The sequence below is a fragment of the Lethenteron reissneri genome, chromosome 34 (assembly GCF_015708825.2).
Source record: "Lethenteron reissneri isolate LAM-NWPU_2019-01 chromosome 34, ASM1570882v1, whole genome shotgun sequence".
Taxonomy (NCBI): domain Eukaryota; kingdom Metazoa; phylum Chordata; class Hyperoartia; order Petromyzontiformes; family Petromyzontidae; genus Lethenteron; species Lethenteron reissneri.
Genome location: NC_083812.1, coordinates 13,231,206 through 13,246,105, shown reverse-complemented (window position 1 = coordinate 13,246,105; position 14,900 = coordinate 13,231,206). Strand labels below are relative to the sequence as shown.

Sequence of the window (14,900 nt, the reverse complement as noted above, 5' to 3'; positions counted from 1 at the left end):
AGCGACATTTTTTTGATGAATAGGGATGTTATTGGCAAATATCGGTGACATTGTATGTTGACTTATTTTTTGAGCTGTGGGGAGGGAACTGGAGAGCCCAGAGAAAACCCCCATGCAGAACAGGGGGGGGGGGGGGGGGCATATACAGAAAGGTGTCCTAGCCGCGAATTTAACCCACCCAGTAAACCTGTCATTTTGGCCCAACGTCTGACCAACGTTGGACCAACGGTTCCAACCACATGCCCAACGTTGGCATGTGCACTGGGCAGGTCCTTCTTGCCACGAGGTGTTTCCACTGCGCCACGCTGCGGTCCCCCCTTAGACAAAAGCCGCTTGACATTTGGGTTACTTGGGTTACGTCTTTAAGCACAGACGAACGCTCGCTCACTCGCTCGCTCACTCACCTTGGAGCCGTCCTTGCCAGATTGACCGGGCTCACCCTGCCGAGGAACAGACACGAGCGACAAACTGCGTGAGCGGCTCAGCTTGGGCTGGACCCGGCTAGCCAGGCCGATCGCACCTGCGATTAGCACGGTTGGCTACGTACGGTGCGTCATAAGTTCAACGTACCCATACGTACGTACGTGCATGTACGTGGGCAGCAGCGCACGGGGCAGCGTGCCTAGGCGCCGCATTCTCACGGCGTGACTCACTCAGGGTGCAACGCAGATCGAGCGAGGCCGAGAACAGCTGATGTTACATAATTGGGCCTCGCCGGACACCGAGGGTGAGGTTTGCTTAGGGGGCCAATTATAAGAGAGGTGGCGGGGACGGTGCTGGTGGTGGTTGTGGCCATTTCGGTGGAGCGTGGCGGGTTACAAGAGAGGAGCGCACAGAGGGCAAGCGCTGTTAGCGAGCGCCTATCGAGGCCAGAATGGCGAACGGGGAGGGGGTGGTGGTGGGTGGCTGGGACAACAAAAATAAAAAAGAGAGCCGTGGAAAAAACCGACGTCCCGCGATTGAAAATCCCGATGAGAAGGTTTTCGCCGGCCAAGCGCGCAAAATTCCCGAGCGAATGTTTAAGATAATTTCCGGATTGATATTGGGGATGAGAGGGCGGGTGTTATTGCAGGGATAAAGGCGCTGGGGCACAGGTGGATAAGTGGGTCACGCACGCACACACGCACACACGCGTGCACTCATGCACTCGCAAAACACGCAGCGCAGATGTGGGGATGTGCTGCGTCCCTTGCACCGCCACACACACCGCACATACTCATGCATGTGCACGCTTTGCAGATGCACACATCAATACATATACATTTATATGCATAGACAAGGAACTCGTGTTTAGCTGGCATGGTCCATCAAGGGGGTAAAGCACCATGGTTGGTGGCCACCTTTATCTCCCGAGTGTACATTTTCCACACTGTACCAGGTCAACCTAAGTTAGGTTGAGGACAGCTTCACATATCACTTGCCACTAACGCTAGCCGTGTTCGGGAATTTAACTGCAACACAACAAAGACCCCCCGTATAGCTTTAACAAACTTTTGGGGCAATTGGTCTTAGCGAGAACCTATGAAGGCCAGCACAGCACATGAGGGGGTGGCTGGCCAGCACCATGCCTGGCTGTCTTTGTCTCCCTCGTGGCGATGTTTTTAAACAACCGCACCAGGTACTCCTTTGAGGTTGAGTCGACCTAGGAGAGCCCTAAGACCAGTTCAGATAATCGCCACTGGTGTTGGCCGTGAGCGGGAATAGAACTCGGGTCACCGGGTTCACAAGCGCAGCGTGCTACCCGCTACACTACAACTCCCCACAACTCCGACACACAGACATGCACTCACCGGTAGCCCCAAGGGGCCACGGGGTCCGTCTTTCCCCATATCGCCCGCCGGCCCTCTGGGTCCTGGCAGGCCGATGGGACCGATGGGGCCTGGCGGGCCGGGTGGTCCGGGCGGTCCCGCCTGGCCCTGGTCTCCCTGGGGACATCAAGCCAAAGACGCACTTGGTTGGCCGCTGCGTTCACGGCACGCGGCTCTCTGCGTCGAGTGGGTCGTGGGCGGAGGCCGCGCACGGTTTTGGCCACCACCCTACACCTCACGCAGGGTGCCACGGCCTAGAGGACCATGTGGGTTCTATTATTTAGAGTATTTGGCTGCTGTAAATTTCCACGTGATAAGCCACTTCGATGAGCTAACATTTGTGGCCAAGTTGCTTCGGAAAAAGAGCTACGTAGCTCAGTGGGCTTTACCTGGTAACATTAAAATCGTTTAGTTTATTATCCTCTCAGATGCGTTTTCAGGTACCGCGTGTTATGTCCGACGGTTAGACCCACGTGCCGGGAGCTTTTTCGGTTCTTCATTTTCTTCAGGTTCCAAATTTACTAACGATGTTGCTAATATTTGACAAGTTCTAAGAAAACAATGAACCCTGCTCATCGTTCTTCACAAAATGACACCATTACCTCTCATACATCACAAATATCGCAAACTTCTTCTTGCGCATGGATTAATAACGGCAGATTAATTATGCAAATTTGCTCTGGCACACACGAGTGACACAGCGACACAACGGCACATCATCATCGTCGTCGTCATCGTCATCATCATCATCGTCATCATGATCATCACCATCGTCATCATCATCATCATCGTCGTCATTGTCATCATCATCATCGTCATCATCATCGTCATCATGATCATCACCATCGTCATCATCATCATCATCGTCGTCATTGTCATCATCATCATCGTCATCATCATCACCATCGTCGAGAACCGAATACGAGCGCAGGTGCACACACCGCAGCCCCGCCCCCCCCACGGGGTACCCTGGAAGCAGACGGGCGCGTTAAAAGCCGCGGCTATCGCTGGAATCTCAGCAGCTACAGCTCGATGCTATCCGACCTTGGTTGTAATTACTCTTGAACCCATTCCTGGGCTGAAGGAGACAGGAGAATGGGTTTGTGATGATCCGTGTTTGGACAACTGGCTCGCGAGTTTAATTTCGCTCCGATCTGAAACGCGCGGTGCGGAGAAGGTCTACGGCTTTGAAGGTCAGATGTAGAACAAAAAGCCACGTGGATAAGGAAGATGGAAGATGGAAAAACAAGAGGCGAGATTCGTGCAGCGCTGGTGCACCTGCAAGCACGCACGTGTCCTTGCGCGCGTACATCTCCCTAAGGAGGTGCACGCGCACATCACATTAGCACACTCCTGCCGCATCGGCTCTCCGTATTATTCATACGGAGACATGAAGAGTTTTGGTCGATGCCAGTAATGTCAATTTCATGACCGGATGGATGCTTCTTCCCAAAAGTGCAGGCCTGAGGCTCCTACCGTAGACATGCCTTTATTTATTTAGTCATAACATCTGCTTAATGTTTCCCAATCCTCGCGATTACAACTGCCATTTTAACTCGCACAAAAAACCGGGGCAGCTCGCACGCTCCCGCCGATAGATTTGCGAGCTTTCAGCAGAACGGGGACCAGCAGGCAACATTACGAGCGGCGCGTCGTCTGCCCGCTCTGCTCACGATCGCAGGACGGCGGACGGAGGCGGGCCGGGTGCGAGGGCCGACCGCGCATTTTGGCACGGGGCATTGGCGGGCGACGGAGCGCCTTCGATCAGACGTCGGTGTGGCGCGGGGTGGGGGCGAGGGGGGGAACGTGACCCCACGCGCAGCCGAGGGTGGGCACGCTGGAGTCTACCTTCATGATCCGTCGCTTAATAATGTGCTGGTCGGCCGCCAGAAAGCTGTAAGCCGTTCGAGGAAACACCAGCTGAGAGGACGGAGGGTCGGTCACGCAGGCGAAAAGGATTGGGGGGCACGGGCAGCAGGAGAGGAGAAAAACGGCAGAGGCAGGAGAGAGTCGGGAGAGGCAGAAGGTAAAAGGGAGGGAAAAAAAAGACAGCCGTAAAGAGAGAGATGAAAAGCCTGTACTTGATAAACGTCACAATCGTCTGGAAATCGGAATCCAGGTGCGAAACAACAAACCCGCCTCTCAGTGCCGGAATTACCGTTACCTGTCCCACATGCAGCGCTACCCTCACAGGTGCGTATGATTACCGTCGGCACCTTAGACAAATCTTCAGGGAACATAAATTAGACGGTAATGTGCCGTGATTGATATCCCCTCAGTGTTGAGAGAGGCAGTGGGGGGTGGGGGGGGGAAAGCAGCTCCCACTTTTACAGAATTATGTTCGTTTCATATTTTCTCACCCCCCCCCCCCTCCTTCGCTGGCACGTGTTTTTGGCAGGCGCGCGCGTTATTCACGCGCCTCCGCCATGGGGAGACGGAGAACGAGACGAAGAAGCGTGAGCAGCAGGAGGAGGAGGAGAAAGCAAAACTTTTCCTACTCCACACATCAATTTGGTCTCCAGCTTCCTCTTTAATTTCCGGGCGCCTGTATTTGTCGGTGTTTTGATTGGCTGCCCAGATTACCTGTGTTTTGATTGGCTGCCCAGATTACCTGTGGATTCCGACTCCCGGGCTGTTTGAGCGCACAATCAGATTTGGCCAAGACGCTGATCACCTCAAGTTTAAAGTAGAGAAGACAAGGAGACTGGATGAACATGAAAAAATAGGCGCAGTTTAGTAACAGCATGTTCAAAGCTCTCATAATTCTTCATGTCCGCGGACAGATTTAAAAATCACGCTCGCCTCCGAGCGAAAGACAAGCGCGGTGATGTATTCCATGTACCCCTGTCCCGCCAATTATTCCTCTAATTAACGCCTCGCTGCTTGCAAAATGCAGCCAGTCAGACGGGCTGTCTGGCAAGACCTCCGTATGTCTGGTGGTGGAACGAGCCGAGATCGCTGAGAATGCAAGGGAGTGGGCAAAAAAAGTTACAATTCCCGAGAATAATAAATGTAAAATTCCAACTGTGGCTTGCGTCGTTGTGATAGGGGACTGCCTCTTTAGTTTTCAAGAAATGTGCTCTATGTTTGCAGCGAGCAAACACGCAGGCCTCATCCTAAGGAGCCAACCTCCTGGTCCGAACGACACGGCCTCTTCGCCAAAATCTTGACCATCGCCCACTTCATTTGGTCTCCTGCCCAACGTCAACGGATCTCCTTATCGTCTGCCGTAGGCTTGGCTGGGGAGTCCAACCTTCGCCCGAGACAAGCTGGGCCAGTGAAACCCCCTGGTTAAAACGAGGCAGAGCTCTGTCCGGGGCAGCCTGGCCGAGGTCATCAGTTTTCTTGGCAAACTCCCATTGTGCGCGTCTCGGATGGAACCCGAGATGGAACGGGGGGGGGGGGGCGAGGGGCCACCGAGGCCGACCCCCTGCGCTGACAGGGTCCAGACAGAAATGGCTGGATTCCAACGACCACTTAAACACAGGTCACTGGGCTTTCGCCAAACGCGCAAATTTTGTCTGCCGCCCGGCCACCGCGATGTGGGTGGGTGGTAAAACGGAGGTGGATTTTGTATTCTTTGATTCGTCAATTTGTTAAAATAAGTAAATGCGTTTTTTTGGGGCCCAACATTTGTTGCATGGGGAAAATAGTTTTTAAATTCTATGGTACAATTTATGATGATCGTTTTGGCTTAGAAAATACATTACCGATGAAAAACTGGGTCATATTTGATTGCCTTACAAATCGAAATTGCATAATTGCATTTTATTAACAGAAGCTATTGCCTCACAGCTACCGCACTAAACGGGCAGACAGAATTATGGCGTAGAAGTGGTGCCACAAGCAGCCCAAAAGAGTCTCAGACGGCTCGATTTGAAAACAATAAATTTTCCCAAGTGGCCAATCGGAGTGATAGAGAGTCCATTCGCAGAAAAGAGAAACAAATAACCCACTGCTCAATCCCGCAAGCAATTTCCCAGTGTTTCTGAACGAACCAAGTAGCCAAATTTTATTGGGGAAAAATATCACTCAAAGGTTCTGCGAGTGGCTCTTGGCCCAGCCGCGGTGCCGTGACCTGTGCTTGCGTGGGGCGGTGGCCCAAGCCAAAGGTGTGCACGCACTTAAACCGTCCCATGACCAAACCCCCCCCCCCCCGGAACACGGACCTTCATGTGGATCTGGTTACTGTGCAGAAGATGGCTGTGTGTGGGCGGTAACCCCGGTAAGCCCTGTCGCGTGACGCGACAAAGCCATGAGCAGGAGAGGGGATTGTGGGGTTGGGGGGGAAAAACACATCACAACGCACAGCAAAACATGGGTGAGGCATGCAAACACACATCATCACACGGGCTTTGGTTATTCATCACTGGGGCCCTCGGATTTTCTGTGATGTTTTCGTTATGCGTTTGCCTTTTTTGTTGTTGCTTACATTGGACATTGATTCATCACTTAAAATCCAGGTCCCTATTTATCACGTTAGAAAAAAAAGCAACTGTTCGTTAATTGTTAAGAAAAAACGAAAGTTATGCAAGCTCAGACACAATTCATCATTACGTAATTCAATCACGAAGCAATATGTTAGGTCTAGGGCAACAAAGTATTTTCTGAGAAAAAAAACTGGTTTCATTTTTAACGCCATGGCTCCATTTACTCCTTTATCAATTGATGGAATGTGGGTTTGGCATTTTTTTTTGTTCGGCCAGAAATTATTCAAGAACATCAAGAGCAGCTGCAGTTTGGGCCGAAGACAGCTTTACACAGGCCTCAAGCGAACAGGATCCCTGTGGCCTTGGCCGTCTGGGCCCTGTACCCTGCGACTGCCTGGGCCCTGTACTATGCATTGCCTCGGCCCCATGCCCTTGCACAGCCTATGTACCGTGCCCACAGATCTCCCCTGGGCGCTAGAGGCAGTGCTATCGTCTGGATCGCTTGTCGTGGGTGGCACGGGCGAGGTTCGCTCAGGAACGATTAAATCCAACACGGCCTACTGCACCGGTCACTCTGATCAAAGCCTCGCTCAAAGTCAAATGCTGCCCCACTAGTCGTAGGTGGCATTGTTTTGCAAAGTCGCTTTGAATTTTATTTTTGCCAAGAAGCTTTTTTTCTTTTTCTCCAAAATAAATGCTAGCAAAGCCTGTCATCAGTGTTCTGGCAGCCGTCAAGATCTGAGGGGCTGAGGCCGAAAGGGGCTTGAGGGTTCTTAAGTTGGGCGAGAGGTGATCGGATTTGAGGAGGGTCGACACACGATCACAATCCCTTCACCTCTGCACTGGCCCAGCCTTCATTTAAAGGGCCGCCCTCATTTAAGCCACGCTCGCGTTACAGATTTTGGGCCGGCAATGGCAGCAAAGGGCAGTTTTCCGATGCTACTTAGAGATTTTAAACAGAAACCTCATCTGTTTGTCTAGCCTAGGCATTTGGCTTAACCCGGGGCCATGAAGCGAACCTATTTGGGACAGCGAGCCAGACGGTTTAACGGTAAATGGATGTCCCTCGCTGTCTGGCCTTCTGGGAAGCTTTAATCTCTAATAAGGCTCCTTTTCATTTAGCATCAACCACCGTGCTGCAAACTATTTAAATTACGGTAACAGCATTTTTTTTTCATAACGAGGCCATTATTGCGCACGTTAAACTTTTGCGTAGCTTCAGGGATGGTAAATAGTGAGACGAATTGTGTAAGCGACAGCGGCATTTCAGCTCGGGTACAATCGCGGTGGAACAGCGCAGATGCTGCTAAACCCAACTCCCCACGACGCCTGTTCGCGTCTGACTCGACCGCAAACAGCCACACGGACGAGTGGTTACCAGGGCCCGGCCACCAGACAAACTGCCACCGACCGGGGGGGGGGGGGGGGGTGGGACTCTCCGGGGCCTCACCACGGCAACCCGCGGGCTGCACCTCTTCTCTCTTTGTTTTGGGGAAATTTGGCAGCAAATTTGGAGAAAAGAAAAATATAAAATCCTCCGCGAGCCGCAGACAAGATCCACATGCGCGCGGCGTAATTGACGCCCGCTTCTGTTTGTTCTGGGCGCTCTGCTGGCTTCTGCCGCATTCCTCTTTTGCAGATTATGTCAGCAGCGAATTAAGTGACGGATCGGAATTCTCGCTGCCACTTCTGGGCTGCACGAAATCAAACAAAATAGCAAGTGCAGTGGAGCCAAGCTCTCCGTTTCCCCCCCCCCCCAACCCTCTCTCTGCTCACCCCACCAGAGCCGAAAGGAGGCAAGTTGAAGTAGAAAAAAAAAACCACACGGCTGTTATTTTAATGTTAGTATCTCGAGGCTCAAAAAGCCGTGCGTAATTAAAACAGCTGCGGGCCGGTGCCTCGATTCCACCTTACCCTCGCGCCCATGTCACCCTGGTCGCCCTGCAAAAGAAGGAGATCATTGTGTGAAGTGGTGGAAAACGACGGGCGGAGAGTTAAAATGGACATCAAAAGGGGGAGAAATATCTCGGTTTATTCCAAATTTTAAATTGCCCCTTTTTTGTTTGAAATTCGATAACTTTCCATCGTAGTAAAAAAAAACCTGATTTGTGTATCTTAATCAAGAGCTGCTCGTGGAGTGTGTTGCGATTCTGGCGTGAAGTTTTTCGCAGTCGCATCATCATGACCGTGACCGTGATTGGATGGAATCTGTCCCATGCCACATAGTTCAACTTAAAAGTGATTCGCTGTGTCCGAAAAGCGATGCACTACCGCAATGATTCATTGTACTGTACATCTGTATTCATGTACAGTGGGGTGTCACGCTATATGCATTTCAGCTTTCTGGGCCCCACACCTTTCAAGTTGTTACTTTTGGTGTTAAAGTCAACAGCTGCATCTGCCAGCCTACTACTCTGTCTCACATTTACAAGTTGCTCAGAACACAATCCCCTTCCTTCTCAGCATATGCGCTTATACCACAGGGTTCGGCAACTTGCGGCTCTTTAAGGCCTCCTTTGTGACCTTTGTGACATTATTCATTAAGGACCGTGTCTCGTATTCACGTGCATTGCGGCTTTTGAAATATAGATTTTCTTTTTACCGACTTGGAAAAAAATTGCTCTTCTTGTCATTTTGGTTGCCGGTAGCCGGCTTATTACCATGCCTATACCTATATACTGCATCGCATTTTTTGACTCCGTTGACCAGTGGTTTCGATTCAACGGCAAACGAATACCACCAGGAGGCCGTGATCTCGAAAATAGCAACTTTGAATTTGAGCGTCACCCCCCTTCGAGTCAGTCCACTGCTGGATGAGAACTCTGCCATGGCATTGTTGGCCGTGGAGGTCATTTGACCAAGCTTCACCACGCTGGTCACGATGCGGGTTGGTGAAGGTGGGGGGAACATGCACGTGGCAGCATACGAGTACAGCAACAAATTTGCAGTTTTCTGCACTGCCTCTCTGCTGCACACAATGTGGCCCTGTAGCCGCCTAAAAACAACGTTTGTCCATGATAGTTACCCATCTAAGCACTATCCAGGCTCAACCATGATTAGCTTCCAAGATTTGACGAGATGGTGCGTCCCTGGTGATTTCGTTATGGGCGATGATTCATGAGGGGTCATTAATCAGCGTGTGCAGGAAAATGCATTTGGATTTATTGGCACGGATACAATCTACGCTGCATGTCTGCATCGGTTGTTTTTTGATCTGAAGGTGCTGATGACACCGGGGTTACGCATCCCTGGATCACTGCCCAACCAATCAAGCGGGCAAGACTATTTTCGGGAGAGATTGTTTTTTTAAAATAGAAATTATGTTGCGTTAGCGTGCACTTGCAGCTCATGGCGGATCGGTATTGTATTACTTTCCTTTGAGGGCACCCGCGAGATCGTATGAATCTGACGTGACGGATGTGCGCCGGCTTAGAGCCTGCCGATGTGGAGTTCACACGTGAATAAATTTGGCGCAGAGCGCCCCCGGTGTCTGGCTTATACGGCGGCAAAGATGAAAACATCAGGCCAGACGGATCAACGGCAAACTTTATACCCCAACAGCTACCCCTTCAGAAAAAGTTTTTAGAAATTAACAGATACATTTGTTTTATTTGATGGAATTAAAATTGTGCCAAGGGTGACCAGAAATGCACGTGTTTCCATGTGCACTCATGCGTGCACGGGGCGGGGGGGGGCTTGGAGGAGCCCCAGAGCAGTTCGTACCTTATCTCCTTTTGGACCAGCAGGCCCCTGAAAAGAAAATTAAAACAAGCGGTCAAGCGAACACTTTGCTTTTCACTTGACCGTAGTTGCACAAACAGACACCCCCAACCTCGCGATCGCAGCCCCCCCGTGTATGCGGCCAGCAGACCCTTTCCTCGACCGCCGAGGGACGAGAAATGCCACCGTTTAGTGTCACAATCGGTGCTAAAACACGAACCTTCACGTCGCCCTTGATTTGCTTTCACCTAGAGGGCTGGCTGCAAAAATCCTGCTTTTCGTTCCGGCAAAATATGGGCCGGCATTTAGAGCCGGTCACCACACGCTCTCCACGCTCAACATCTTCGGACAATTTTAGCCAGTAAGTAAATGCGATCGCATTCAATTTGACAAATTTAAACAAAACCGCACGGCTTCCAGCGCAACATCAAAGCTGCGTGCGTTTTTGCGCACGTATGCGTTAAGTTTTTTTGAGCTCGAATTTCCCGTAAAGATACGAAACAGGCTCGAGGGGGTCGAGCGGGCCCCCAGGCGGCTGGAGTCCCACGGGGGGCCAGCGCTCCGTGCCGGCGAGGGCTGTTGAGCCCCGGGCCAGCGGCCAGACCTCCGACACCGGCGGGCTCCCCCTGCGCCTCCCCCCCCCCCCAGTGGGCCGGTGGGGCCAGACTGACGTCCAGCCAGACGTGGGCTTCATTTTGGCCAGACTCGGCTCCATTCCGGCTTGCAATCGCCCGATAAATATTCCTCGCTAGCGCTGATGGCGCCATCGCGAGAGAGGCCCGGCCATTCCGTGTGCGTTTTGCAAGTGCTGCTGGTTCCACGCGTGCGCTGCATGGAAATGATGACCCGTTTTCCTTAGAATGTTGCATTTTTAAAAATATATTTATTTTCCTTAAATTATATTTTAGCTGGAAAGTTTTTTGCTGAAACGCACAAGTTAGGCGACGATGCTCGGTCTCGTTTGTGTTGGGGGAAGAGGGGATTTCGAGAACTGACGAGCAAGCGGATATTTTGGCCAGAGCAGATTTGATTGACCCGCGGTGGATTTTAGCCAGAACCTCGGGGTTACGCCCCCTGTGGCCGTCTGCTAGGAGATGGAGTGGAATGGCTACGGGCGGGGGGGGGGGGGGGCGGTGATTGCGCTGACACCCATTTGTAAAGAGAAATCTATTCTACGGGCGACAACGTTGAAAATGATGCGATCGCTGGCGTTTCCGAACGCGTTTCCTATGTTGGGTGTTTAACAAACGTGACCGTAAAGGTTTCAAAGTTTTGAGCGGTGTGGTGCAATTAAAGACGACTAGAAGTCAGCTGGACTTCTAGTAGAAGACCAATGCCCTGGGTGTTGTAGAATATAGTTTGGGCTGGAATTCCTTGTTAGAAGACTGAGAAAAAATGCTTGGGTCACGGAGCAAATAATGGTCTACAAAATTGAGGTGATCGAGGGAAGGGAGGGGATGATTTAAAGAAGACGTGGAGAAAAGATGCAGAAGATGTGTTGGGTAGATGGTGCGAGAGCGATGCTTGGAATGACTGCGGTGAATGCGTCAAGGCTGGCACGAGATCATGAGAGATGGAGGCTTATTGTGCAAGATGTCACAAGCACTCAGACCTCCGAGCAATCTGGGCGATGATGACGATGATGATGATTGCAGTCTTTCATTAATGCAACATTGTTTTGGATGCAAGCCGTGTGATGTTCCAACATGTTCCTTAATCCGTGTTGCAGGAATGCAGCAGGCACTTAATTTGCTCTGCAATTCTTTTCATCAAGCTGTTCATCAAGCCCGTATTGTATTTGCTCACTGGACCACTCCGTATATGTTTGCCCTGCCCATTACGACTGTTTACTAGCTGCCTAACGATAACAATACAGTGACACAGAGTTGCGGGAATTTCAACGAATGGCTCTGGCAGAGCTGTGCTGTATAGGGGTCACGAGGTCAACTCTAAAACCAACATTTGATGTGGGTTCTTGTTTTTTTCGAAAAAAAACAACATTAATTGCTTTTCGTCCCCCTTGATAATTCTTTCTTTAACCCCCCCCCCCGCCCAACAATTTCAGCGCCTTTCTTGGGCCAACTTCAAGGGCTGCTGTTCGTGCGGGAGGGCACGAGTCGGGCCCCAAAAGGGCTCCGCTGGTACAGGGGGCATGGCTCGAGCCCGGATCTCGCGTTTTCTTGCAAAACGATAATTGGACGACCCTCCTACTCCCTAACCCTGCCCAACGCTCTGATACTCAGATCTGACATTGCCCAATGGCATTTTGCCCAATGACATTTGAAATGGCTTGCTGTATGTATGTTGAACTTCTTTTGCACCGTACGTAGCCAACCGTGTTATTTGGAGTTGCGATTAGCAGTGTTGTTGACCAACCCGCACTTATCAGTGTGGTGAAGTATGGTCATACAACCCGCCCCCCCCCATTACTGACACAGCTTGGCGAAGACTTCATCCAGCAGCGGGATTTTCTTTAATGCCTGTAAATAATTAATTATTGATTTGAATCGCAATGCTATGAAAATAAATCCAAGAATAAACAACACAGCCACCCAGCTGCATGCAGATATTCAGGGATTTAACAATCCACTGCTGGATGAAGGCCTTCCAACACTCTGTCAGCCATGGGGTACAATAACGGGTTGAATATCACTGGCCACCGTCATTAGCCGTGGCTGGGAGTCGAACTCAGGTGTTCAGGTTTGTAGCCCAATGCGTCAATAAGCACTGCGCCACCGTTTCACCCAATACACGAAGCAGATCATTACTGCAAAATGCCAACGTATACAGTCACCAATTAACATAGACACTCTTCTGTACCACGCAGGGCAAGGCCGCGTGCAGAAGGGCACCTGAAACCGCACAGCGATGGACGCCCCACGACTGAGCCAAGACTGAGCCAGGGATGAGACGACACGGTTGAGCCGCGCGCCCAGATTTGGCTGGCGAATTCTGAGCGTCCATCGTCTCTCTGTGTGCCACCCACGGTGGCCGCTTGCCGAGCATCCGTCACCGGCGCGATCGGAAACCCAAAGCGGCTAAGAGCATCAGCGCCTCTGTCACGGCTCGCGGAACCGAGGAGCGCGGCTCTAATCATCGTCACCGCTCCGACAATCAACGCCGGGGCCGCCACGATTTGTTTTTTACTTGCTTATGTATTGCAGGAAGATGTTGAACTTTTTTGTTGTTGCATACGTCTCTTGGGGAAAAACAGCTATTTGAGACCCGGAGGGATAGCGTGCTGCGTGCGGTGGGGGGTTTGTGATTGACCATCGTTACTATCGTGTTATTGTATACGGCACTGTTATTAGCCTGCCGCAAAGTGGTTACGGCAAAAGGTTGGCTGCGGCGCGTCACTCGGTGTGGCAGCGTTTGAAGTTGGTTTCTATCGAAGTCGTTTCCGCGAGTTTGCCAATTTGAGCTCGATTCGTCACGTGTTCTCCCATTGGCCGCCTCAACACAGCCTCGGGGCTGTCTAATGAGTGCACGGCGAACATGGGTGACATTGGCGCCAAACTGAGAGATGCATGGGCCACATCAAGGTCGAGGTGAAGAGGTCATCACGGCCAACATATGTGTGTATGTTGAACTTCTTTCGCACCCTATGTGGCCATCCATTGCTAATGGATCCCATAACTGTTGTGCAGTAAACATACTTACAGTCTCATCATCATCATCATCAACACTGCCATCTGGCATTAGATTTTTCCCTTGGTCCCCAATCACAGGGTGCCAATCCAATGCTCACATTGGTAACCTGCCCTCCTCTATTCTGCACACGTGTCCCTCCCATCACGACCCCTGCAATGCTTTCCCACCATGTTCTATTCCCAGCCTGCAAGTTGCTTAATCCTATCCTCCTCCGATCCTCACACGTGTCTCTCAGATTGTAACCTCATCTTTCTGACTTCGTCGACGTTTTCCCGCAACGTTCTATTCCAAACTGTCGACTTGCTTTTCCGTGCACGCGCATTCAAAGGCGTCGCTTCTTGTCGCTTTGTTAGAGTCCGACTTCTCTGAGCCATCTGTGCGGTGGACACAGTCACTATTACTCTTGCTTCAAAACAGTGGACCATGTGAGAGTGTGGGGGAAACCGGTGGTGGCGGTGGTGATGGTGACGGTGGCGGTGGTGATGGTGACGGTGGCGGTGGTGGCGGTTGGTGGCGGTTGGTGGCGGTGACGGTGGTGGCGGTGGCAGCGGTGGCGGCGATGGTGGTGGCAGTGGTGGCGGTGGTGGCAGTAGTGGCGGTGGTGGAGGTGACGGTGGTGGTGGCGGTAGTGACCGAGATGACTAAAAGACAACTCACAAGCTCTCCTTTGGTACCCGGCTGACCCTGCGAACATAAACAGCGGGGAAGGGGCTATGAATAATCACTCGAGGCATTGGAATATTTATCACAGAGCTGTAAATGAAACCAGCGAGATGCAGTTGCATGCAATTGCTTAATAAATGTAAATTCCTCTTCTTTGCTTATACGTACTTAAACATTTTTTGTGAATTTAGTTAAAATAAAACAGTTTAAAATAGTCTAAGTACGGCAACATTTGTTTGAGAACGCTGCATATTTTATTAAGTATTCATAGTTTGAATACTTTTCATAATAAATATACAACTGCCCTGCATCAATCCACTGGTGGGTGAATGTCTCCCCCATGTCTTGGCGGTCAGTTTGACCATACTTCACCATGCGGGTCAGTACGGACTGGTGAAGAGGGTGGGAGAGTTGGCAGTTTGGGATTGGGTGGAGGGTTTGGCATCACCAGTTCAAATATCACTCGCCACTGATGTTAGCCGTGGCTGTGAATCGAACTTAAGTCGCCGGGGTTATCCTGGCCGAGTCCACTAAACACACAGCGCCATCACAAACTCTAAAACAATCCTAGTATAAATACCGTGGATTTAATTCTGTTGTACAAAAGCCAGACCTAAACATGCACGCC

The 14,900-nt window shown here is 51.1% G+C and overlaps 1 protein-coding gene across 1 annotated transcript in view; it reads right to left on the bottom strand.

Moving 5' to 3' along the window:
* The window catches only part of LOC133350698 (collagen alpha-1(XIII) chain-like), a 116,152-nt gene that overhangs the window by 71,761 nt on the left and 29,491 nt on the right, over window positions 1-14,900 (bottom strand). The window contains exons 8-13 of the mRNA XM_061565341.1: window positions 14,267-14,293; window positions 9,962-9,988; window positions 8,153-8,179; window positions 3,657-3,728; window positions 1,791-1,925; window positions 405-440 (exon numbers count right to left, since the gene is read on the bottom strand). Of these exons, the coding sequence (XP_061421325.1) occupies window positions 405-440; window positions 1,791-1,925; window positions 3,657-3,728; window positions 8,153-8,164 (255 nt within the window). The 5' untranslated portion in view covers window positions 8,165-8,179; window positions 9,962-9,988; window positions 14,267-14,293. The remainder of the gene's footprint in view (window positions 1-404; window positions 441-1,790; window positions 1,926-3,656; window positions 3,729-8,152; window positions 8,180-9,961; window positions 9,989-14,266; window positions 14,294-14,900) is intronic.